The sequence below is a fragment of the Mus pahari genome, chromosome 14 (genome assembly GCF_900095145.1).
Source record: "Mus pahari chromosome 14, PAHARI_EIJ_v1.1, whole genome shotgun sequence".
Taxonomy (NCBI): Eukaryota; Metazoa; Chordata; class Mammalia; order Rodentia; family Muridae; genus Mus; species Mus pahari.
In genome coordinates, this window is record NC_034603.1 from 51,070,918 (window position 1) to 51,096,725 (window position 25,808).

The 25,808-nt window shown below is 50.2% G+C and overlaps 2 protein-coding genes across 2 annotated transcripts; one reads left to right on the forward strand and one right to left on the reverse strand.

Annotated features, from left to right (window-relative positions):
• Window positions 1–1,125, forward strand: C14H17orf50 (chromosome 14 C17orf50 homolog). Its single transcript, XM_029546132.1, has 2 exons — window positions 1–500; window positions 580–1,125. The coding sequence occupies exons 1-2, from the start codon at window positions 1–3 to the stop codon at window positions 824–826; spliced, it is 747 nt and encodes a 248-aa protein (XP_029401992.1). The 3' UTR covers window positions 827–1,125.
• Mmp28 (matrix metallopeptidase 28) lies at window positions 226–23,644 on the reverse strand. The gene is made up of 8 exons (XM_021212618.2): window positions 23,353–23,644; window positions 11,311–11,390; window positions 11,039–11,226; window positions 7,236–7,460; window positions 4,718–4,963; window positions 4,139–4,288; window positions 3,687–3,854; window positions 226–2,885 (listed from the first exon to the last, which is right to left on the reverse strand). Exons 1-8 carry the CDS (start codon window positions 23,464–23,466, stop codon window positions 2,491–2,493), a joined length of 1,566 nt encoding a protein of 521 aa, XP_021068277.1. The 5' UTR covers window positions 23,467–23,644; the 3' UTR covers window positions 226–2,490.
• Between the last annotated feature and the right edge of the window lie 2,164 nt (window positions 23,645–25,808).

Consider the following 25,808-nt stretch of genomic DNA (forward strand, 5'->3'; position numbering starts at 1 on the left):
ATGGAGCTTGATGGAAGCGAGGTGACTTGCTTGGAATCCTTAGCAAGGACGCTCAAGAGGGTGGGAACTCGGCAGCAGTCCGGGAATTTGGGACTCCGAAGCCCTTTGGCAGGTAGCAGCCGGCAGGAGGCATCTCTCCCGCGCAAGCAGCCAGGGCAGCGGGCTGCATTGACCTTGTCTCCAACTACAGGCGTGAAGACCCCTTTGTGGAGGAAGGAGGTGGAGGATCCCGAGGCCAGGGAGGAGGAGCTGGAGGACGATTCATCGTCGTCCTCGTCGTCGTCGTCGGTGGAGGAGAGGTCGGACCCCGAGAGCGCGACCGAGACGGAGGAGGACTCCCGAGATGCGGTTGAGCGCGAGGCCCGCTCGGTGTCCTACAGTCCGCTGCGCCAGGAGTCCAGCAGCCAGCAGGTGGCGCTGCTGCGACGCTCCGACAGCAGCTTCTGGGGTTGGCTCAGCCCGTTCGCTCTGCTGGGTGGCCTGGCGGCCCCGGCGGACAGGTGAGACGGAAAGGACCTGGGGCCGAGCCTTAGGGAGGAGGGTCCCTGGGCTCTGAGCACTCATGTCCCCGGCCCGCAGGAAGCGGGGTGCCCCGGAGGAACCGTGTGTGTTGGAGACGCGGCGGCGGCCACCGCGCCGGGGGGGCTGTGCGCGCTGTGAGATCCTTTTCTGCAAGAAATGCAAGACACTGCACAGCCACCCCGCCTACGTGGAGCACTGTATTCTTGAGCACCCTGACCTGGGTAAGGCAGAGGCCGCCGGCAACTCTGAGCTCATTGACTCCCAGCCTCTGAGCCCGCAATGCTCCAAACTCTTCTATCTCTAGTGAGTTCCACAGAACTGTCCCTTCAAGCCGCCATCCTTAGCGCCTCCTACCGGTGAGAAGACCCACTGTCGGTTCACGGTTCCCTCTGTGGTCTTGCGGAACTATAGAAGAAACTAGGCACTCCTCCCCAGACAGTACCCAGCACCTACAGCCCTCCTGAGCCTCATGCCTTCAGCACAGCCTTGCCTGCATCGTTTTCAGGTCTTCTGGCTTCTATCCAGGCGTGGCCTGGAGAAAGCCTCGGGGTTCCCTCGGCCCTCTTAATAAATTGCCTCTTTCCCTCTAATCGGCAATAGTCTCCAATCAGAGTCGCTTAAGGTGGAATAGAGTGATAAAGATGAGACTCTCCTTTCTCTCCCACTGGGTACAACCCAGACAGCAGTGGGCTAGCAGGAAGGTTCCTCCATGTTTTCCCTGGGACAGGGCAGTACAAAGCACTTGCATCCAAGGGCAGTCAAAGGCCATTCTATCCACTGCACAGAGAAGAAAGGAGGGCACATGGCCAGCAATGCCTCTGGGGAACTGCGGGCTGCTCCCTTGCCCGATTCTCCCCTCCCCGAGAGCTGGCTGGCTGTTGGTGGTCATTGTGTGTGTGTGTGTGTGTGTGTGTGTGTGTGTGTCTGCACTGGTAGGTGGAGAGGGAGGAGTGAGGGCTGGAGATCTAGATGCTAAAATTAATACTGAGACAGGCTAAGACAAAAGGGGAAGGCTGGGAGCTGGTTCCTTCTCCAGGAATCCCAGTTATTCTTGCTAGACCGCATGAGCTTCGGAATGCTGCGTGTGTGGTCTGGAGAACGGGGGGGGGGGGGCATTGTGAGCAAACGGGCCTCATGCAGCCTGCAGAGCACGATGGAGGCTGCATCCTGAGAGGACCCCCCCAAGGGCCCTCTTTCATCTTCCTGATGCTCAAGATGTCCAACTTGGAGGCAAATGGGGTGGAAATGTCCTGAATTTTGAAGAGAGGTTCATCCTGTCTCTCCACGATAACCATACACAGCTGGCTGTCCCTGGGTTGGATGTAAGCGCATGGTCCTTGTGTCTCCAGCACCCAGTACCCATGTGCTTCTATTGAGAAGGGTAAACAGTTATGTCTAGGGAAGTCTGCTGCACCTCTGTGTTGACCAGCTGGGGGGATGCTTTTTCATTAGCCCAGACAAGTCAGGCCCAGGAGGAACACAGTCCCTCCTGCTCTGCCTCCTGAACCGACAGAGAACCTCTGACTGTGGGGATCCTTGAGGCTTCACTACATCCCAGCTTGCTGAGGGTAGGAGCTGGGGTGAAGTCTCAGATGAAATAGCAGGTGATTCCCCAAGAACTGAGCCTGAAAGGCACTGAAAGGGAGGGTCCTGCAGATAGTCTCTAACCTCAGCTGGGTTTTGCATCTTCCCGGGACTCAGCACCATGGGCATAGGACAGCATCTTCACCAGAACCTTCATCTTCACTGCCTTCCCACATACACACACTAGTGGGAAGGAAAAGGGTCTTTGAGAGAAAAGGCTATGGGAACCCTAGTTCTCTTTCCATCCTGGGGAACAAATGCAGATTGATTCCCTGCTCGGAGTCCTTACTGCTCAAGAGGTTCTTGCAAAGTCCAGGAGCTTCCTAGACAGGCCCTACCCCTCAGGAGGCAGCAACCACAGTTCATTCAGTGATTAGGGAGCCTTCAGAACAGGGCACCTCCTGAGTTGGCATTCCAACAGCCCATCCAGGACAGCTCGGTGGCCCAGCGACCAGAGCTGGTCACCCGCAGTTTGGCTTGATCCAAATGCCAATAATGGTCATCTCTGAAGAAAATAATGGAGCCATCCGGCCTTGGCAGGGCACCGCTGACCTCCTCAGGGACACCGGCCCAGTCTCGCAGGCTGCGGGGATAGTAGGGCTCCACTTGCATCCCTCCCCGAGTCAGCACGTAGTAGCGGGAACCCTTGAAGAGGACTAGGCGGCGCAGAGGCGGGAAGAAGAGAGCTGCGTCCGGGTGTCGGGGTAGACCACCTGCCCGGCAGAGCTGTGCGAACCCCCACACGGACTTCGTGCCCTGGAACCTCCAACAACGATTCCCTGTGGGGCATTGAGAACTATAGTGAGCTGGAGGCGTTCACTCTTTGGCTCTCCACCCCATCTCTCACCCTGGTCCCTTACTCTTTACTATTCGGAGACCTACAGTCTCCTTGGAGCCAGTTGTAGTCTAGACATCTCCCAGCAGGGGTCAGCAGAGAGCAGAGAATGCTCAATGAACCCAATCCCGGGCTGGGGAAGGTAGGAGAAGGCTGAGTATGGGGATGGGAGGTGGAAAACATCCCTGCCTGGGTGTGGAATGGAAGATTGGGAAGGCTTGAACTTTACTTCACTCTCCAACTACTAATAATTCCCTGAGGGCAAAGGTGTTTGTCCCCGGTCCTTCCTTCTCCCTGTTCCTAGGACACAAGGAACTCAGCGTTGGTTGAAGGAATGGATGGGGCTCAGAACAGTATTACCACATGTCCAGTCCACCCTTCAGTCATTGCGTGCTATCTGGTTTCCTCATCACACCTGAGTATTACATTCCCTATCCAAGAAATTCAAGTTCCAAAAGCTAAGTGACATGCAAACCTCACACTGCCAGGGTGCCAGGGCAGACGTGGCCAGACTTCTTGCTGACTCAGATTGGAGAGCAGTCCTCCCGCTACAGTCTCTACACGGAACACCCTGGACATTGGATGCTCCCAGTTCCATCGCTGAAAGGAGTCTTTCTGGGCCACAGGTTCAACTCGAGGTATCGAGTTCACCAGGGACTCATTGTTGGGGACCCTCCCCCTCCTTTCTCCTCAGGCAGGACACCCACCCACCACGTCTCAATCTCAGCTGACTCAGGGCTGGTACCTTTGAAGAAATAGAAGTCTCCATCTTCCAGAGAGACTGCAGCAGCCTCAATACTAGGGGGCAGTCCTGGCCATCTTTTCTGTAGTGGACGAGGCTCCGAAACATTGCCATCAGCTGTGACTTCCCAGAAGTAACTCCCTTTGAAGACGTACAGTTGCCATTGCCCATCTATCCCCAGACAAGAGACATGAGGAAAGGCTACTGGCCTCCTGATGATTGGGGGGTGGGGGTCTGCCCTAAACCCAGTTTCCCAGACATGCGGAAGGTAGAATGCAGGGGTGGTGGAGGGGACTGAGGAAAGCGGGGGGGGGGGTGTTCTTTGCTGGGCCTGAGTGGTTTCGGATTTCTATATCCTAGATATCCCCATTCCTCACACCTTGTAATTTAGCTCTGGACCCCTGGTGATGTGGAGAACAGCAAACAGACACCAGGCATGGCTGGGACCTTCTTACCTACAGTGATGGCATCAAAGGAAGAGTGGCAGTATTTAGGACCTCTGGTTTCCGGGCGTCTGCTCTGGGAGACGTGGGGGTTCCAGGCCTCAAAGTCAGTGAACACCTTTCCGGGGAGTTGGGTGGCTACTGAGCGTCCCGGAGGCTTTCCTTAAGATCCAAGAAGGGAGAGAGAGACATGGGTAGGAGCATGGGGGGGGGGTCAAGACCCTTTCTTCTGCTCCGCCTATGATCTGAGACAGGCTGAAGGAAAAGAGTAAGGGGTATGTGTAGCCCTGGTTGTTGCTTTTATCCAAGAGCGCAACTACCCCAGAAATCTCTCCCACTCAACAGCCCAGGAAAGAGTGATCTCCTGAGATAATGTGAGAGTGGGAGACCGAAGGGTTTTGAGCTAAGGGCAGAGGTTTTATGGATGGCTTGGACCTGATGGAGAGATAAAACAGAACCCGCGGATATTCAGATTTCAAGGGAGCCTTAGGGGCTTCAGGATAAGGAAGGACCGGAGCAAGGAACTGAAGAGGGGTGGAGGTGGGGATATCCTATTTGAGGAGACAGAGTCTGAAAACCCCAGAGGCTCACCGTACAGGCTCTGCACCGCCAGCACATCGTCCCAGCTGAGCAAGGCGTCGCGGCCCAGCTTCTTGTAGTAGGGCGCCATGAGCGCCCGTGGCGCGGGCGAGTGCGTGAGACCGAGCGTGTGGCCGATCTCGTGCGCCAGCACCACGAACAAGTTGCGCCCACGGCGGCGGCTCAGAGACCAGCGCTCATCTCCGTCGAAATGCGCTTCGCCCCGGCGGGGCAGAAAGGCGTGTGCCAGGGCACCCCCTGAGAATAATGTGGAGGGTCAGGGTGAGCCAAGACCCAGGACTCCCGGCAGGCATCGACTCCCACGTTGGGGGTGTGGTCTACTAATTTCCCAGCTCTGTAGCATCTGAGGGATGCTGGGTTGCAGGTGAGCAGGTGACTAAACAGCAGTCTTAAGAGGAGGTACACTGTAGATTCAGCTAGGGGCAAACTGCCTGGGTCCCAATACTAGATTTACTTTTTACTAGCTGTGTGATGTTGGGCAGACAGCTTAAGCTCTCTGATAAGATTCCTGATCTGAAGCCCGGCAGTGGTGGTGCACGCCTTTGATCCCTGCACTTCGGAGGCAGAGGCAGGCGGATTTCTGCGTTCGAGGCTTCCTGACTTTGGCACTTGGTGTGTTCTGTTCAGGAGTCTGCAGATTTAACAATGTGCTTCTATGTGGGGAGTTCAAGGCCAGTAGGGGCTACATTAGAGAGACTCTGTTTTTTGTTTGTTTGTTTGTTTGTTTGTTTGAAGTGTGCCAGATGTGCCATGTGGGGATCAGAGGACAACCTGAGGGACTCAATTCTCATCTTCTACCATGTGGATCCCAGGGATCAAACTTAGGTCTGCAAGCTTGGCAGCAAGGACAAGCACCCATACCCATGAGTCATAACATTACCAGTCTTTATTTGGACAAGGTCTTATTGTGCTGTGTGTGTGTGTGTGTGTGTGTGTGTGTGTGTGTGTGTGTATGTGAATGTGTGTATGTTGCATGTATGCTCACCTATGTATGCAAGTCAGAGGTTGATGCTGGGATGTCTTGTCTCAGTCACTTTTCTAACCACCCTCCCCCCAACCTTTTTTTTTTTTTTTTTTTTTTTTTTTTATTTTTTTTTTTTTCTTTTTTTTTTTTTTTTTTTTTTTTAAATCTTTTGAGACAGTGTCTTTATACAGCTCTGGGTTGCCTGGAGCTCAGAGCTCTTCCTGTCCCTGTCTCTCAAGTGCTAGAGGTAGGGGTCCCTACATCCTCCCCATTAAATTTTCTAATTGATTGTATTTTGCCTGCATGTGTGTCTGTATGTACCACGTGTGCCTGTTTCCCTCCGATGCCAAGAGGGTATGGGATTGCCTGGAACTGGTGTTATGACTCTGAGCCACTGTGGATGAGAAGAACCAAAGTCAGGTTCTTCAGAGGAGATGTAAGGCTCTCGTAGCACTGAGCTGGCTCTCCAGCCCCCTCCACTATCATATCATTATTATTATCCATTTCGAGACAGGGTCTCACACTGAAACTGAAGCTTGCCATTCTGGCTAGATTGGCTGGCCAGTGAGCCCCCAAGGTCTTCCTGTGTCCATCCCCCAGTGCTGGGGTTACGTGTGTGTTGAGAATATGAACCCAGGTCCTCACACTTACACAGCACCGAGCCATTACCCCAGTGCAACCATGCCTGGCTGATGTATCTAGTTTCCTGTAAACACGTGTCTTCCCCCTGCCGGGGCTCCTCTAGGCCTCTCACTCTGCTCATCGTAGGGGTGAGCAGAGACAGTCAGCTCCTCAGTGATTGTCACAGGTACACCTGGGTCCCCACAGAAATAACTAGGTGTGGCTTCTAGGTCGTGGCCCTCATATACACCTTCCCCTGAGGCAGGTGACCCTGACAGAGGGTAGCAAACGACACTGTGACGATGTTAGCCTGGGAGCTCATCAAGAGTCCTTTCAGCATCGCTTTCTAGGAGCCCAGGTCGGAGGGCAGGAGGAACGTCAGCTGTCTCCAGCACGGCTCAGCCCTCGCAGAGGAGCCCAAATGGCGCAGAGCCAGATTCAGAAGGCCAGTGCGGAGCAGAGTGGAAGAATGGCTCGCACTGCAGAGGAAGCCTTCGGGCTGGGGACAAATGGGCCCGGCTGTGGCTATGATCTCTGAAGCACTTCTGTGAATGGAGGGTAAAGGCCCCTGGTTATCAGGGGCAGGGGAGGAAGGGGCTGCTGGAGGACTCGGGGTATCTTGTGGAAGTCTACTCTGGAGAGCAGCAGAAGCACAGGCCTGTCTAGAAGCAGGAATTGACAGGATTCTCTACAGTTAGCAAAGTGCTTTCCACACCAAACCTTATCTGGCTGTCCTTTCAGCCATGTGGTATACCATGGGCAGGGCCTGTTGTTATTTTACAGATGAAGTGATAGGTGGTCCTTTAGAGGAGAACCTGGTTTTTCTGTGCTTTCAAGAATAGAAACTCCACTGCCACCCCCAGGCTGCCTTTCCTAGGCACCCCTACCTCCCTTGCTGTGTGGAAGGAGGCTTTGTGACAGCACCTGGGCCATCGAAGGCATTGGCCAGCCCATCGTTGTGGTCTCCTTGGAAGAAGGTGAGGCGGATGTCGGCAGGGCCTGTGGCTGGGGCCTCCCAGAACTCCAGTGCTGACACATTACTCCACAGCTGGAAGGCAGCGCGTACGGCCCCTCGAACAGCTGGCTCGGGCAGGCGCTCAGGCCAGTTCACCAGGCGGTAGGAAAGATGCTGCTTGTACCATTTGTTACCTGCCACCCAGAAAGGCCATGTGAGTCATACGTGCTGCTGAGGCTGGTCCCCACAGGCCCGGTAGGGTAGGTTGGCCCTGCCCCAGGGAGCCCTTTATCTGATAGGGAACGCTCAGCTCTCACTGGCCTCCCATGTGATAGGAGGAAAGATGTGTCACTGCTGAAGGGAGTTCTCGCCCTGGGCAGACCACCCGCCCCCTGGAGTCTCCAACTTATTGGCCTGGGAGGTCTGCTGTTAGAGATGAAGTTTCTTTCAGGAAAAGACCCCCTTCAAGGATCAGTCTGAACCCCTGGTGTGCGGTCTTAACTCTTTTCCACAGCCTAGGCTGAGTCCGAGGAAGCTACACACCTCTTGCTGACTGACAGTCACTCTGTGAGGCCCAACCTCAGTGTCCGGATGGAGAGACAGGAGGGGTCACTGAGGTCACAGCTGTGCCTGCCTCAGGCGCTCCATCCACCCTCACAGTCTCCTGCCACCTCCCAGAGGCTCCACTCTGGACTTGCCAGAACCTAGGGCCGGCAGCTGGCCAACAGCCAAAACCCCCATATATGCGAGTTCTTTCCCTAACCCCTTGACCTCCTCCCCGCTTCTCTGGGGACTCTGGAGAGCTCCCAAGTTGAAGACAAATAAGAACAAAGGGTGTGTTTTGTCACAGGCCCAAATAAGTTTTCCATCTCTTCTTTCTTAAGTTGCTTTCCCTTTGGCCCAAACCTCAGATCCTCCCTGAGGGCTGGGACTCTGGCCTCTGCTGCAGCCCTAGGTCATTCATTACATTGGACACATCTGTGTTTGCCGTACAGCCAGGAGCGGAGTAGCCGGAACGTCTGGCTTCTGGGTTTGTCAGAGATGGCCTCTGGGCCTTATACCTCAGAGTCTGAAATCCCAAATGAAAGCCTCATAACTTTCAGGCAAGATTACTGGGGTGCCCTCAGGGGAAGGCGCCTGCCCACAGCTGCAGAGTGAGAGAGGAATTGGACTGGACACCCCCTCCCCAGCCCAGGACTCCTACTATACCACACAGATAAGCAAGCAATCCTCTCGGCAGAGATGCCAGGCCTATACATCTGCCTAAACATCACTTGGTCAGTCAAAGCTTATCAAGGACTGAGATTTTCCCCAGATGGAAGGGAGGTTCCTTCTGGCCCTCTCTACCCATGGAGAGGGGGTGGGGTGTGCCCCACTCTATTCAAAGCAATGCTTCTCCTTGAGCTTGTTTGGCCTGGCAGCCACCCAACTACTGCCTCTCAGCCACTGACCAGTCCTTAGGGCGTGAAGAGGGAATTGTTTTGAGGGAGAGAGGGAGACAGGGAAGGTGGAAGCAAGGCTGGGGTCCTGAGGTGTCCACCTAGGGCAGGTTCGTTCTTTACTAAGAACACTCTGTTGCTTGCTTTAAGTCCCCTCGGGGCACAGAGCAGCTGCACTAGGCTCTCTTACATCCTGTTGTGTCTCTTAGACTCTTCCCCGACCACCATCACCAAAGCAAACCTTTAACCCTCTAGCAAATGGTACCAGGTGGCTCCTTCTGTGGTCATCCCCCCCTCCACCCCCAGGAGGAAAGAGGGAGGGTGGTAGTTATCTTAATGGCCAGTGAAGGTGATACGTCTCCAGAAAAGAATCCTCTGTGAAGTGGGCTGGGGGAAGGGTAGGGAGAATGACTAGGAACAGGAATTGGGGGAGGGGGAGAAGAGTGCTTTCCTTGGGAGGGACCAGGAAGGAAGGAACTGCTGGTAGGCTGAAACCCTGTCCTCTTTGACCTTGGCCCCAGGAGATCCTGCCTGTTTGAGGCCCTATTCTCAAGTCCCGCCTGGGCACAGCAGTTTTTTTTTTGTTTTGTTTTGTTTTTTTCATGAAAACCCCAGACCCTCTGCATGTGGTATTGCCTGCTGTGCCCTCTCTTCAGGGTCCCAAAGGGACTAGGGAGGAGCAGGAGCTAAGGAGGGCAGGGATGGGGAAGCTAGAAGTTTGGGGTGGGAAGGATAGTAGAGTCCTGAATCCCAGCAGGCAATGATCGGAAGGGTTATAGGGCAGACATTGTAGTCCTGCACAGGCAAGCTCCCAGGAGTCGGTGGAATCTCGCTAAGCCTCAGTTTCCCCCTCCGTACAGTGGTGTTGCTAAGGCTTTACCTTTTGGAATGGCATCAGGAAACTGCCCTGAAATGTGGTGAGGGCTTAGAAAAACGCCCACTCACTTTGATTTCCCTTTCCGACTCTGACATACCACCCCATCCTCAACCCACCAGCTCTGAGACGGAAAGGTCAACTTCCCAACCCTGTGAACTAGAAGCCAGCCCGGCATGCACAGAGAGGGGCAGGCACTTGGGCTCGAGGGTCCAGAGGCAGCACATATGAATCTAGTATGCCCAGTAAAGTTTGAACACGAAAATATCAATACGGTTCCTTATTACTCCTCTGAGATCAATTTTAACTAGGCATCCTGCATTTCTCCAACAATCGGGTATTCCAAACTGCTAGCCTTGAATGCACTCGGATCCTGCCTTGGGGGCAGGAGAAGGTAAGACCCAGCCAGAAAGAAGCAACCCCAGAACTCAGGCTCAAGTGTTTCTGGGCCTGCTCACTTCCCACTGCATGCCTACCGGTCATGGAGCACTAGGTAGTCCGGGATGGCTCTCCTTTGCAACCCATGAAGGACCCTCCCTTATGTGAGGGAGGAGGAGGGATCAGAGCTGAGTACCATGACTTGGTTGTGACAACTGATATTTGAGCCTCAAACCTCAGGCTCCAGCGTCCTCTCTGCTCTGGCCTGGTGTGAGAGAGGGAGAGGAGGGAAAGGAGGAAGGAGAAGAGAGAAGGACTGTGATAGAGGTCAGAGGGATGGCTCCTGGCTCTGGGTTCAAATCCCCCTCTGGAAAGGAAGTAGCAGGAAGGGGAGAGAAAACAAGGTCAGCTTCCAACAGGAGAAACTGGGCAGAGTACACAATGGGCTGTGATGAAATGTTCAAAGTAGACAGATCCCCCGAGACAAAAAGCAGATTAGTGGCTGCCAGGGCTGGCAGCAGGGCACAATGGGGAGCTAACTGCTAATGGGCATGGCATTTCTTCAGAGGAAAACTAAACGTTCTGGAAGGAGGGATTAGCTTGTGGTAATGGTTGGACAATTCTACAAATATACTACACCGCATTGAATTGGATACTTTAAATGGGTAAATTGCATGGTGTGTTAATGCTAAATAAAACTGGTCGGTTTTTTTTTTTTTTTAAATAATGCTATGAAAAAAAATAAAAGTGGATCACATCTTGGTTGATAACTGTTATGAAGAAGAATAGACTTCTGGAGATAATGGCAACAAGATATAATCGAAAACTACAGACAACAGCTTAACTGCCCTGCATAGAAAACTGGTCGGAGAATTGAGTGAGCTTGATGAGGCTTAATCTGGAGAATATATGTACAATGAAAATTCATCAATGCAGCTATAATTATAGTTAAATATCTGTATTCGTGATTATGATCCTTGAATCCAATAATCTGCCCCCAGGGAAGAGAGGCTTCTGCCAGGCTATGGGCTCTTCTGGACACTGGAAAATCCCAACCTAGGTTGGATTTCAATGCACTCACCTGGCTTTGCAAAGCGTTTCTTACGCCTCGTTTTGGCTCGGTGTCCAGCAAGCAGGGCACGGATCCTCTCTGTCCAAGTTGCGTGACTATCAGTATCTGCAACCCCACAGCGCGGGCGGGTCATCTGGCGCAGTGTGGCCTGGTCCAGCACACCACTGAGGGGCAGCTGGGATAGCCACTGGAACTCTCTGCCGGAAAGAAGTGAGAGAAAGGACTGCAGAGGAGGGTCTGGGGGCTCGTATCTTGCACTCCCTCACATCCCCCCATCATACCTGATGGCGTTCCTGAACTGAGCGGAGGCTGGGGCTTTGGAGCCCTGCTCACTGAGGTATCCGTACTTCTCCAGGAATGCCTGGGGGGAGAGAGGACCATCAGCTCTTCTCACCATGCCGCATCCTTGTCTCCTCTTGTACAAGGGTCTGAGGCACATACATCCACACCCAGTTTCCCTTCCCCGTCCCAAAAATGATTTTGTCAAGGACAACAGAGAAAGTTCTGGCATTAAAGTCAGAAGGCCATCATCGACTAGCTGGAAGGTCGAAGACAAACTACTCAGCCTATCTGACCATCCAGCCTTCGTATCATCCGGCATTGTTGGAAATCTAGCAGGGTATGCTGGGCAGGGATGGGCTTTGGAGGCGGGCTGGTCTGGGTTTGAATTCAAGCTTTCAAGTTACTTCTCTAAGCTACATGTTTCTCAGCTACAGAGCAGTTGATATTAAGAATTTTTTTTTTTTTTTTTATGAGAACTGGTCACAAGAGCATGGCTCCTGTCACAGGGGGGCACTCCACGCTGAGCAGATGGTGTGCCTGTCATGCACATAGACAGCATCCATGTGCACTGCATTCGCTTTGAAACATCTAAGCACTCGGGGAGCTGATCGGGTCCTGGCTCCGCCCTGCTTGGTCTTCCATAAAGACATCCCTCTGATTTCAGCTCTATTTAATTCTCTTCTAAAGAGCAAGGATGTTAAAGCCCTTTGACATGAAATGTGCTTACTTATACTAACTTTTAACCTAATATAAAAATATGACTTTCTAGAGAAATATATTTTAAATTAGAAATCTGCAACTTCTCCTTTGAGAGCCTTCTAGGAAAGTGAACAATTCGAGAATGTTCCATGGTCCCCCGGCCCTCACATGGATGGAAGACAGTCTCCTAGTGGCCAAGTTCTTGGTGCCAGTTGAGAGAAGAGGGTGACTCATTACCTCACCCATCACCAGATCTAACCTCTGGGGAGCTGGTGCAGTTGACTTCCTGTTTGCCGGGAGCATTGATAAAGCCCCATAAACCACACCTTGGATATGGAAGGAAAAAGTCCCTTCTCCCCTCCTCACTCTCATTTCCTTCCTTCTTGGGTTTCATTTATCCCAGGCTGGCCCTGAGCTCCCTACGTAGGCAAGAATGACCTTGAATGAAGATAAGTGGCCTCATTTCCTACCTTTCTCTCCTAAGCACTGGAATTACACACACGCACCACTGTGAGTGATCTTTGTGGCGCTGAGGATCGAATACAGTCCGTTGTTCATGTTAAGCAAGCATTCTACCAACTGAGTAGAAGCAGCTCTTTAGCTGCTAGACTATGAGGCAGGGTCTCACTATGAAGCTCTGGCTGACCTGGAACTTAAGTAGACCGGGTTGACCTTGAATTTACACAGATCTGCCTGTCTCTGCTTCCTGGGTGCCGGGATTAAAGGAGTGCGCCACCATGACCAGCCCCAATGTCTTCTCTGTTGGCTTATCTATATAGGAATAATTTTCCATTTCCTCTTCCTATTACCCCTACCTTTCTTTGCTATATTTACCAACTCAAGGTAATTCCAGCCATAGCTGCTGCCTCAGGTGTCATACACAGCTGGAAAAGGGGCCAGACTCGTAAAGGACTGGCAAGCCTACCCTTCATTGATTTCACTTATATCCACTTTGTATTTTCAATCTCAGTGCAGCCCCATGAGCCCAGAAGTTGGGAAGCAAAGGAAGAAGTCTCAGAAACACAGCAAGTTTGAAGTTAGCATGGCCTGTATTAGACCCTGTCCTGAAAAACCAAGCAGGGGCTGGAGAGATGGCTCAGCGTTCAGAGACCATATTGCTCTTGCAGAGGACCCATGTTCTGTTTCCCGTGCCCACATGGTGGTTCACAAACACCTATAACTCTAGTTCCAGGGACCTGACACCCTCTTCTGACCTCCATGGGCTCCTGCAGGCATGTGGTGAACAGGCACATGCATACACATAAAAGAAGTATTTCTTAAAAACCAAAGCAAACCAGGTGGTGGTGCTGGCACACACCTTTAATCCCAGACTTCAGGAGGCAGAGGCAGGCAGGTCTCTGAGTTTGAGGCCACCCTGATCTACAGTGTGTGTTCCAGGACAGCCAGGGCTACACAGAGAAACTCTGTCTCAAAAAAAACCAAGATAGATAAAGAAATAAATAACAAAATAAAAAATAATTTTAAAAAACCCCAACAAAACAAAGCAAGTGAAATATTCCCATCCACCTCTGGTAACCTCAACTGTTAGGACGTCCACCAAACACTTCCCATAGGAGCATCATGCTGGACAGCCGACCACTTCCCAACCCAGCCTTGCTGTTTCTCGGATGGTTTGTTTATTAGTGTCTCAGCACTCTTGTTTTCTCCTTTCCCTCTGTAATGCACATCATTTTCAGACGAATATTGGAGTAAAGACGTCCTAGGTTCTCAGTCAGCAAGATCATGTATTGCTCACCACACTTGAAGACAGAGAATGTTTCTAACCTTGACTCTACTAGGGGACAGGACATTATTGCATTTTTAGTTTTTGTTCTTTTGTTTTGTTTTCCTACAACGTGGAAATAAGATGAACCTCACAGGCTCCTCAGGACTACAGACAATGCGGACAGCGTGCGATAGTACATGCCTGTGATCACAAGACTCAGGAAGATGAAGCCAGACGGTCTTTGGCTCAAGATCAGCTTGGCATAGTGAGTTCAAAGCCACGCTGTAAGATGCTATCTTAAAGAAAAATAATAAAGAAAGCCATGCACATCTGGCAGAGTGACAGACACACTGTACATGTGCAGCAAGTGCTGATTCCACCAGTTCTCTTTAGCAGGGAAAATTAACTATAGGCTTGGAACGCAGCCCACCTGGACCTCTGGACCTCGGTGCTCTGTTCGGGGACTGCTACCTGGCACCACCTGGACCTTGGTGCTCTGTTCAGGGACTGCTACCTGGCACTTGCTTCACTTCAGCCAGGCTCTCCTCCTTGCCCCTTCCTCTTCCTTTGATGTGGCTGGAAAGAGGAATTTACAAGGAAGCCTTTTAGCTGGACCAGTGCCTTTCAGGAGCCGGGGCCACAGGTCAGCCTGGATGGCACTCCCTAGTGTCTCTCCCCACAAACCCGCCCAGACTTTATCAGGGAGTTGGCTGAAGTTCTGGGATGGGGGTGTGTGTGGGAAGTTGTGTGGTGGGGCCCGGGTTTCCTGGTTGGGCTGCACTACACTGCTTGGTACTCTGGCAACAAGTTAGAGCAGAGGCGGGTTCAGGGGTCGTTCATTAGAGGGGGAAATGCTGGCCTCTGCAGTGGCTTTGTGGAGCCGAATTCCCATTAAGGAGAAAGAACACACACCCAGGACACCAGCCAAGCCGAGGCACCAGAGAATGAGAAAAAGGCATTTTAAGAATTTGACATTTTATATTTCCATAACAGCGTTCAACTATTATAATGGAGATCATCCAGATTTATGGACGTTCATACTTGTGCATAACAACACATATTTAGACTTTTAAAATGACATACAGGAAGGGGCCCCTTGCGACTGTTTGTACTCTGAAGTTCTGGGCAGTAGAGGAGAGAGGCGATAGATAAATAGGCAGACTGCTGCCCCTGGAACTGTCCTAACCCTCTTTGCTATGTTTCTGTGCCTCAGTCTCTCTGCCAGGATTAGAGAAATGCCCAACCGTACAAAGGAGAAAGATCGGCAGTAGGGTGAGTAGGTAACTGCTCGACAGTGGGGAACGAAGGAGTTTCACAACACCCAGACTGGTGGATGAACACTGGGCCTCATCCTTGCTCCTTTGGGGTTGCAATCTCTTCTCCTGGCTTCCATTTTCTGAGGCTTGGCTTGTGTGTCTTAGGGACTCTGAGCTCTCTCCAAGGTTATCCCTTCCCCCACTTTCTGAAGGTGGTGCCAGGCAGCTCCTCCCTACCTGGAAGTTCAAGCAACTGTGTCTCTTCCTCGGTCTCTGCTTGCCTGTTCTCTCTCCTAGGTAGCCCGAGGCTTGGTCTAAAGGGAAAGGAAGCTGAGGGCCTTGCCCTTTAGGTGATTCACTCTGTTTTAGCTTAAAAACGTGTGCCAACATGCCTAGCCCATCTTATGTAAGGATGGTGCCACTTTCCTTGGGAGTCATTTCTGAATGTCCCTGGGAGTGGCAGTGGTGCCTGGGTAAAATGAGCACGCTCACAGGCTGGGTGGGACCGCCACTCTAGAGGATCTCCAGTATGGGTCCCTACTTGTCACAAAAGGGTGTGTGTCTACCTCAGCCTGTTTAGAAGGGGAAATTCTGGCCATTTTTGAGCACGATAATGAGGCAGAGTCAAGGACTGAGTCACTGGACTGAGAGTTGCTGAGTCCCTGCTGCTGCTGTTGCTGCTGTGTCCTCAGGCCTGTTATTCTCTGGACCTTGGATTCCTCTTACAAGTGCAGGACTGGATTAGAGCCCTAGATCTACCCCGGCCCTAGCTGTCATCGCAGATAAATGACCCGTGTGTATATTCTGACAGAACTGCCTAACCACCCTGCCCCAGTAGACATCAGGTGGGAGACCACTGCCTGACTGCCCTCACCACAAACTTGAGTGAGATGCTCTGGGGGAAGCTCCAGGGACGTCGTCCCACTGAGAACAGAATTTTAACTTCTGTGGTCACAGGACCTTATTGGCAGAAGGGACCTTTGCCAGGGTACTCTAGTCATCAGCCTCTTAAACACTCCCTGCATCAATTTCAGAAGCAAAAATAAAGCAAAGAGGCTGGCAAGATGTCCCATCGGGTAGACACTCACCACTGAACCGCACCTGAGTCTGGTCCCCAGGACCCGAGTAATGGACAGAGAGAATCAGCTCCTGCAGGCTCTCCCTTGACCCCCAAAGGTGCATAGTATCATAAAGGCACGAACACACATGCACACACACACACACACATGGGAACATGCACATGCATGTACACACACACACACACACACACACACACACACACACACGAGAGCACACACCCATACACGTGTGAGAGCGCATACACACAGGCTCACATATACAAAGCATTTAAAAATTGCAAAATGACAGTTGTTTTACTCATGTGCTGGGCCATCTACCTTTCTTCCTTTTCTTTATCTTATTTCCTTCCCTTTTTCCCTTTTTTTTTTTTTTTTTTTTGAGGGGGAGGGTTGTAGGTGGGTGCTTCTTGAGATGCTGGTTGGCCTGGAACGTACGGCAATCTTCCTGCCTAACTCCTGAGTGCTAGGACCACAGATGTGGACCGCCACACGGGGCTCCATGTTATATTCTACTTCATGGTTTCTGTTTCCACACAGGCACACGGAGGGTTCCACTTATCCCTCATGTGTACCTCTAGCTACTAGCCAAGGTAAGACGTAAGAACAGCATCTGGTGTTCTGCCTTGACCTATATAAAGAGGGTCTCTCGTGACCAGGAGCACAAGCAGTCCTTCAAATCTGTGGAGCTTTCTAGATGTTAAGCCTCCTTTGAACCTTGGAGCCACCTTGCAGGAAGATAGCAAGTGCAGGCGAACCTACTCCCATGTTAAAGGACAGTCAGGGGGAGCAGACATCCTGTTAAAGTGACTCTACCTAATGAGGGGTAGAACCAATAGTTGAATGCAGACCCCCTGAGAACTAGCCCAGGGGTTTTGGTGACGTCTGAATTAGTGATTCCGCAGCTTTTATGTGGGGGTGTGGAGGGATGGGGTAAGCAGCTCTCCCAACCTGGACCTGGGAATAGTGGCTCTCAGATATGCTAGAGGTGAAGCTGGGGTTTTCTTCTGCAGGAGCTGCTTGGGCAGTGGGCTCCATTGTTGTCAGATGGAGCCCAGGACAATCTTCTGTGCACACACTAACAGATAGTACTGGACCGTGTGCTTCAAAACCACCAATGTCTGTTTCAAGAATGCTCTGCTTCCCTGGCTTCTGGCCTTGGATGGGGGGGGGGTGCGGGAGGAAGGGGGATCAGCCCAGCCTTCTCCTGTGAATTGGACCTAGGCTTTTCCCTCCCATCTGACTGACTCCTCTCTTTGACCCAGCCCTGCCATTGATAAGGTTCTTTCCAGGTGTAACCTAGGTAACGGCTGAAGTTTTTCTTTTTTGTCCTTAGGCAAGATGGAAATTATTGGCTGGCCAATCTCCATCGAGATTAAATCTTATTCCATCCCTTTCTTTAGGGACAAAGTCTGACTCTGTAGTTAGGCAGGCCTTGAACTATAAATCCTCTTGCCTAAGCCCTGGAAGGGTTGGGATTACACTCTTTCTAATGTAGAACTGCCTTTTATGTAGGCATGGTTCTTACTAGGTTTGTAGGGCTAAGTTCAGGGTGCCAGATAATGTCCTAGCCATGACTGCATTTAAAGAGAAGCTCAACGGACTCTCCTCACTGGGGTCCTGCTTCCACTCCACAGCTTTTTGATTTTTTTGTTCTCAAGCTGGACTGGTAAATACTTTTCCACCGACTTGTGGTCCTCTGTGATCCTTTGGGACCTCTTCTTGCATTTCTATTTACCCTTTATTCATGAGTCACTATGCTGAGCTCTTGGGACTGGCTTCCACGCCCATGCTTCTAGTTTCTGACTCACCAAAGTCAAATGAATGGCTCTGGGGTATGAGAAAGACACTACATCTTGGCGTCAACACTCTACAGAAGCCTAAGAAAGTCTCCAGAGAAATAAACAGTCCAGCTTCTTGTACTGCACACTGGGGGTTGATATGTAGATATGGGGAGGTCACTGTGTGGAAGGCAGGTCATGGGACCACTTAGTAATCTGGTTGTTGTAAAAAGATCCAAACAAAGCTAAGGGTAGATAGATCCCTTGGGAGAGTCTGTCGCCCAACATAGGACAGAACCTGGCTGGGAATGGGGGCCAGGGAGGTAATGTCATTCATTAACTCAGTCTTGAAACTCAGCGCTGGGGACCCTTCCTACTTAGGAGTATTGTGCGTAGCTCCAGTTTTCCTAACTGGACAACAATGAACTTGTTCATAACGTTTTGAAGGCAGTAAATCTCCCAGGCAAAGCGCACTCTGGAAAGCCCTTAACTTTATTGCTCTGGGTGCACACAGGGAAACAGACACAAACACACAGGATACAGGAACAGATGTGACAGACACATTCAAGTGGACATGACCTACAATCCCAACACTGGGGAGGTTAAGGCAGGGGGATCACAAGCTTAAGGCCAGCCTGAGCTACAGAGCGAGACTCTGTCTCAATAACAACGGACAAACCCTCCAAGTTAAACAAAAACTATAGACACAGATATGACTGCACAGGCAGGTGCTTGTACACATGCACACACACACACACACACACACACACACACATACACACACGTACATGCACACCTACACCGCCCCCACCCCACAGAGATGCACAGCCACACAGGTACAGACAAACACTAAAGCCAAACATTTTAGCTGGAGAGACTCGTTGACATCAAACATTTTACCTCCTGATTTTGCTGTAGCCAGAGAAGTGAGAAAAAAAAAAATAGCCCATGATCGCACAGCCTATTTCATCCTTCCTTTCCTTCTACACTCCTGTTCATTCAAGTGGCAGACACAGGTAGAGCTTTGTGAATTCATGGCCAGCCTGGTCTACAGAGCAAAGTCCAGGATATCCTGGGCTCCATTCAAAGATCCAGGCTCACTGCCCCCTGCCCCCCAAAAACAATTTCCTTGTGCACTGTAGGCCTTTAAAGCTTTAAATTTCATTAAATGAATATTGCTTTAGCTATATCTCTAAATGTTGCTGTATAAAATGTCTTCCAATTTTTCTTGTGAGCCCACTGACTTGTGAGTAATTCAAAAGAAAATAAGTATTAATTTCTAAATATTTACAGCTTTGTTGTATATCTTGGTACTGATCCCTGATTTAGGTTTGTTTTAGTCAGAAGACATAACCTGCAATACTCCTGCTTAGAAATGTATTTGAACTTACTTTATATATAACCCAAGGTATGGCAATCTTGGTAAATAATTCACTTGCACTTGAAAAGAATGTATATTCTGGGATTCTCAAGAGGGGTGTGTATTTGTCCATCAATATCAATTAGGTCAACACAGTTGACACTGCTGCTCAAGTCTTCTACAACCTTAACTGTTTGTTTCTTAAGTTATCATTTATGAATGTGCATGCATGTGTGTGTGTGTGTGTGTGTGTGTGTGTGTGTGTGTGTGTGCGCATGTCTGTGTTTGTAAGTGCATGTGTGTGCACATGTGCCGCGTGCATGTAGAGGTCAGAAAACAACTTTCGAAAGTTATGTCCTTCCACTGGGAATTCTACAGCCATGCCACCCTGAACATGTCTGATCTCAGAAGCTAAGCAGGGTCAGGCCTGGTTAGTAGTTGGATGGGAGGCTGTCTGGGAATACCGGGTACACCTTTACCTGCTGAGTGATCTCAACACCAGCCTGTGTCTGAGTTGGGGATAAAACCCAGGACTTCCTACATGCTAGACAAGCACGTTACCACTGCTCAAAAACCCAGCTGCTTTTGTCATGTATTTATTTATTTAATCTTTGAGATGACTTTTTTTAAAAAGAGTTCTCTTGTAGCTTTGGCAGTCCTTGAACTTGCTATGTGGCCTTGAACTAGGAGAGATGAGCACACCTCTGCCTCTTGAGTGCTGGGGATAAGTTATGTGCCACCAGGAGACCATTGGTGATTGTTTTTAATGTATATTAAAATGTATATTATTCTGCTCTTTGTTTTGTTTTGGGTTTTGTTTGTTGTTGTTGTTGTTTGTTTGTTTGTTTTGAGACAGGGTTTCTCTATGTAGCCCTGGACTCTCTCTGCTAGCCTTAGCCATGAACGCAGAGATCGGCCTGCCTCTGCCTCCTAAATGCTGGGATTAAATGTGTGCGCCACCATGGCTAGCTTTGTTCTACTCTTTATTGGGTTAGAAATGTTCAAACTCTCCAACTCTCCACAAATAGCACATTTTAGGCCGGGAATCCTGGTTTATGCCTGTAGTCCCAGCTTTGGGGAGACTAAGCCAGAAGTCTGGGGGAGCTCCAGAGTGAATCTGAAGGCAGCCACAGAGTGAGACTTTGTCCTAAAATAAATACATAAAATAAAGAAAGTAAAAAAAGCCCTCAATTCCCATCCCACCACATTTTATATGATTTCGTTTCTACAGAATGTTCAGAATATGTAAATATGTAGAGGCAGATCTTTGCAAGGCTTGATTTTGTTCTGGGCGTATGTATTACTTCCTTAACCTTCTCAGTACTTCCTTAAGCCTATTTTAGTCTACTTACAGTTACTATTACACCAATATAACACTTCCCACTTGACACATTCCGTTTTCTACTTCACACCAGACACTTCCAATTCAGTAAGGACGGCATAATTTCCTTTCCTACCCTACCCCCTCGTTTCTTGTTCTATTGTCAAACATCTTGCATGTGGTGTTACAGAGTCCGAAGCGCTGGGTTATTTAGTCCGTTGTCTTTTAAGGAAATTCCGGTAAGGGACAATGCATTCTATGTCCACCCAATTCTAAGCTTTGGTCTCACTAGACCATATTCAACACTAATGCACAGTATCACTGCAGCCTTGCATGGATGCCTGGGGAATTCAACTGTTTCTATTTTGTCTGAGTCAGACCTCTAACATCCTCCAGACCTGCTCAATTTCCAAATCTTTTCTTTCTTTCTTTTTTTCCTGTCTCCAGTCATATTCCAATTGTCCTCTGGTAAGCCCTGAATTGTCTGAACTTGCACATGCCAGAGAAGTCCTCAGGCCAAAGTCCACCGTGAACCCCATACAGATTTACAGCGCCCCCTTGAGCCTAGCTCCTTTCCTGGTGACACACTGCTCTGAGCACTCCAGCCTTCCACTGCTCTGAGCTCTTCAGCCCTTTCCACTGCTCTAAACTCTGGATTTTGCCATCTCAGTTCAGCTGGACTCTGGGCTGTCTTTGCTCTACTTCCCTGCACTGCAGTCATGGGACTGTGTCTAAGCCAAGAACCGGGGATGTGGTGGGCTCACCCTCAGAGCTCCCATCTGTAAGGGTTGTATTTCCCTCAGTGATCCAGTACTCTGGTTGAGAGCCAGGGTGTGAGACAATGTCCCCAGATGTTTTGAAGTTGGGGAGACACTATCCTGGTGTGCCTTATCTGAAAATTTGATCTATAGAGTTTTCTAACTTAATAAGTACTACTTTATTTTTACCAAATCTTAAAGGATAGCTCTGACTTGGTTTGGTTTGATTTTGATTTTTTGATACAGGACTTCATGTATCCCAGGCTGGCCTCAAATTCACTATGTAGCCACGGATGACCTTGACTTCCTGATCCTCCTGCTTAGACCTCCCAGATGTTGGGATTACAGGTGTGCGTCATGGTGCCTGACTTTTATGAGACATAATTTGTCATAGCCATAGTTAGTGCAACACTATTAGGTGCTGCAAGCCCTCTGCTGCCTGTTGGAAAGTTTATTCTGTGCTGCTGTTGGAGAACCAGACTCCAGACCAGGAGCTCCAAAGCGGAAGCTCCATGCTCCAAGATAACAATACAGATAATTCTAACACCAACAACACTGAGAACAACTTCTTTGTATAGATTTCTTTCTATTTACTAGGTAGTGCAGTGAGTGTTTAAGATACATAATTTCAACGAAACCATACATCAATCTTGTGAAACAGGCATTATGGGTGCCTGCTGGTTAAGTGACTTACCCTGGTGTACATGCAGGTCTGTAAACAATAGACATTTTAACTATGCACAGAAACACAGACTCTCACACACAACTGAGTTCTTGCACAGACACACACAGAGATGCACACTATACATTTTCAGAGCATATATACTTTTAAAACATTTTTTTTTTGCCCAGAGCTTAAAATCCCCTTCCCCCAATTTATGTTAAACAGATCGAAAGGGACTAAGTCTGCTAGATATTAAGTTTCCCAAGCATACCCCAAGATGAAATTCTCGCCATCTGAGGCCACCACAGGCATGGGCAGCAGAGATAAGGTCTCTGTTCCTCTGCCAGGGATTGCCTAAGGGGAGGAGGGGTGGGACTCATGGCAAGACTTGGCTTTGTAGGCGGAAGCCTTCTCCTGGGACCTTAGGACTCTTGATGCTGTAAGAATCAATCCAGAGAGACAAGCGAATCCTTGTATGTGAAAGGGGAGAGTTGCCTCCTCTATTGCAAAGGGAAGAGCAGAATGAGTCCAAGAGAGGATTACCTGTCAAGACAAGGTCTTTTCTAGATGTTCCCCAGCAGTGATGGGAGCTAGTGAAAATGGGAGAAGCAGGGCAGGGGAGCAAGTCCGGGCACAGAAGCTGGGCTCAAATGTTGAAAGCGTATTCCCACCTCTTCTCATATTTGTGGAGACCTAGGTCCTATTCTTGAGAAAAGAAACAGATGCTTCTTGGTGCGTGTGTGTGTGTGTGTGTGTGTGTGTGTGTGTGTTTGCAAGCACACATGAAATTGTTGCTGGTGCAATCACAATAGTGGAAAACACACCCGTTACACCAATCCCACTTTACCTCACAAAAATTCCACTGTGCTACCCGCGCCAAGCAAAACCGAGGAAAGTGAAATGAGAAATCTTTTGAGGTTTACCTCTTCCTCTTCTCCTTTTCTCACTTTTGGTTCAAAAACACTATTTAAAGCTCCCTAATACGCCTCTGCAGTCCGGAGTGACAGATCAAACTAGTTTTGAGCAGTTTAAAAGGCTTGCTTTCAATAAGCAGGAAAGCGCAAGCCAGGAAGCCACAGTCACTCTGGTCAGTCGGCAGTACCCTTTGCACGGCCCTCAAGGTGTGGGGACATTTGATGGATGAGCAGCTAGTCACCTCAGCTTAGCTGTGAAGGTGAGGTTCTCTCCGGGCTCTAGCCTGCCTGTCCCTGTCTGGTAGCTGTGTCCTGACCCTGCTAGTTAATGCGGGATTGCAGGCCTGTGTGGTCCCAACAACTCTGGCTTAGGGAGTAACCCTGTCCCGTCTCTATCTTTGTAAGCTGTCAGGGCAAAGGGACACAAATGGTCGCTCAGAGGGGACCGCGGGTGATGTCCCTCTCTCCGCCAGGCACACCCGGTACCTCTGCCTCCTGGCGCAGCTCCGGGTGTCCGTGCTGGGTGGGCTGTGCGTCCTGGCAGCCCCACAGCAGCAGCAGCGGCAGGGCGCGCAGCAGGAGACTCACGCCAGCCACCATCGCAGCGAGCTGCTGGGCGGTGGTGGTCAGCTGTGCCCGACTCCCACGGATGCCAGTTCGTCGCGGCCCGCGTGCGGACCCACCAGGTCCCCAGGGTCTCCAGCGCCTGGTTCCACCGCTGCCCGAGGTTGTCCGGCACCCGGGATGCCTGCGGGTCAGTCAGCCGGAGGACCGAGGGGGCGGAGACGGAGGGAGTGCGGGCCGCCGCCCCACCCACCAACCCTACTGCCAGCCCTAGCCTCTTCCGCCAGCGGTATAGCCGCTCCAGGCTCCTGCCGCAACTCCGTGTTTGGTCCCAGTTTCCCCAAAAGGGCGCGGGGAGGATAGGACTCCTAGTACTTCAGTTATCTAAGATTTTGGTAAAGAGGGGTCCTGGTCTATTCGAGGCCTATTTCAGTCAAGCGAGGGGCGAGGCACTTGACTGTGGGAGGAGAAGCAGAAGCCAGGACTGGGTTTCAGGGAGCTGGGGCTTGAGTTTGAGAAGGGCTCCTTTGGAAATGCTCTGAATCAGAAAAAGCCACCAGAAGGCTGTGTGGTCTCCTCACCTTTTCTGAACCTCTTATCACGGGGAAATGGGGATAATACATACATAGATCTTGGGGTTTGAGAGAAGATTCAGTGAGATCCTGCCTGTACATTAGTAAGCATGCATGATGCCTGGTATCAGTCAGAACACAAACAGCAGGGCGCAGTGGTGCCACCCATGGTAAAGGGTCATCTACTTCAAGTGTCGCTTTCTTCATCAGTAGGAGAGTATCTGGCATTTAGTTCCCAGAATAGTACGAACATGAAGGGCACACAGAGCAAAATGTAAGAACGAAGTGGAAAGATTTCTCTGACAGCCTTTGCTCCACACATACTGAGCAAAAGCTATCAGTTACCTTTGAGAGTGAGCGCAGGTTGCTGTCTCAGTCCACTCATATGTAAAATGCAAACGGACCCAGGACACTTGGACTTCATCTTTCTGGGGTCGGATGAGGGTTGTAAAAATAATCTGGACTCTATTAAATGCTAAACAACAAAAAAAAAGTAATGTAGCGTTATAACCCGAGGCTCAGGGCCTCAACTACCCTCAAAGTCTTGTGCTATTAGAAAGACGCTGGGGTAGAGGAATTGGAAAAAAAAATTCTTTGCCTACACATCCCCATCTTTATAAACAGGCGTTCTCTGCGGCACTAATTGGAAACAGCACCCTCTTCCCCCATAGCTTCCAACTAACCAATGAAAAGGGGCACCCATCTCTGGGGAGATTGACTAGCAAGCACTCCTCAGAAAGACCAATGAGAAAAAAGCCACCCTTCCCTTGGGCAGATACTCCCTGTGCCAGAGGGCGGCTGGGAGGGGAGTTGGAGATGGGGTTTGTTTAACTATGCAGCAGGGGGGAGCCTCTTCAGAAGTGATGCCTAGGGCTTGAGCCTTTTCCTCTGAGAGCTTGTAGTCTACCTACATGGCCTACAATGTGAATTCTCAGTAGGAACAAACCAAAATGTGGACAAGCTTTGGTGGCTCATAGAAGGGATTCTGAAGGAGAGTGGGAGGGAGTTGCTAGAGATAGCCAATGAAAGTACAGTCCTCAACTAAACTTCTGTATCACATCAACAGTTGTCCCACATGGGTGGGTGTCATATGGTGTGTGGGACAGGCACACTAAAGTGATCAACTGAGACAAAGCTCAGCTGGCAACTTTAGGGTATGTATATGAATTATGGTAGCCTTGCCTAACGGGTGGATTCTAACAGGCTCAAAAACACTTCTTTGGCTCAGGGAGCTTTGGGCAAGAGTCGGTAAGGGCTTCATATCTGAGAGGAGACTCCAAGCTGAAGTCCAGTCTGGGCTTGCCAATTCTTTCTCCAGTTAGATTCTCTCCATCTTCTCTGGCACATCCCAGAGAGTCCATTTCGGCTACACTAATAAGAAAGGGGAAGAGGGAGGTGCGGGTCTCTAGATAAGCAGGCATCTGTAAGAATGCAGGCGTGGATTTCTATGACTGCCTGGCTAATCCCACCCATGAACCTTTCACACTAGCACCACGGCTGAGTTTAGGAGCTAAGCTTGTTCCACTTTACCTTGTCTCCTCAGTTATGCTACTAGGGGAAAAACAAACAAACAAACAAACAAATGAACAAATAACACCTCCTCCAATCACACGTATCAGACGCTAGAGTGATGGCTCAGTGGTTAAGAGCACTGGTTGCTCTTGCCAAGGACAGTACAGGATGGCTCACACTGCCTGTAACCAAAGCTCCTCTGATCTTTGAGGGCCATAGCATCCATGTGTACACACTCTCACCTGTACACACACAACTGAAAATTAAATATCTTAAAAAAAAGATTTACTTTTA

What these genes read in the sequence shown, in the direction of transcription:
- C14H17orf50 (XM_029546132.1), top strand. Translation starts at nt 1, where the DNA reads ATGGAGCTTGATGGAAGCGAGGTGACTTGCTTGGAATCCTTAGCAAGG. An exon ending in CTGGCGGCCCCGGCGGACAG is followed by an intron (nt 501 to 579) that starts GTGAGACGGAAA and finishes CCCGGCCCGCAG; the next exon opens with GAAGCGGGGTGCCCCGGAGG.
- Mmp28 (XM_021212618.2), bottom strand. Translation starts at nt 23,466, where the DNA reads ATGGTGGCTGGCGTGAGTCTCCTGCTGCGCGCCCTGCCGCTGCTGCTG. An exon ending in CAATGCCTTCGATGGCCCAG is followed by an intron (nt 4,964 to 7,235) that starts GTGCTGTCACAA and finishes CATTATTCTCAG; the next exon opens with GGGGTGCCCTGGCACACGCC. An exon ending in CTTTGATGCCATCACTGTAG is followed by an intron (nt 3,855 to 4,138) that starts GTAAGAAGGTCC and finishes GTCTGGGGATAG; the next exon opens with ATGGGCAATGGCAACTGTAC.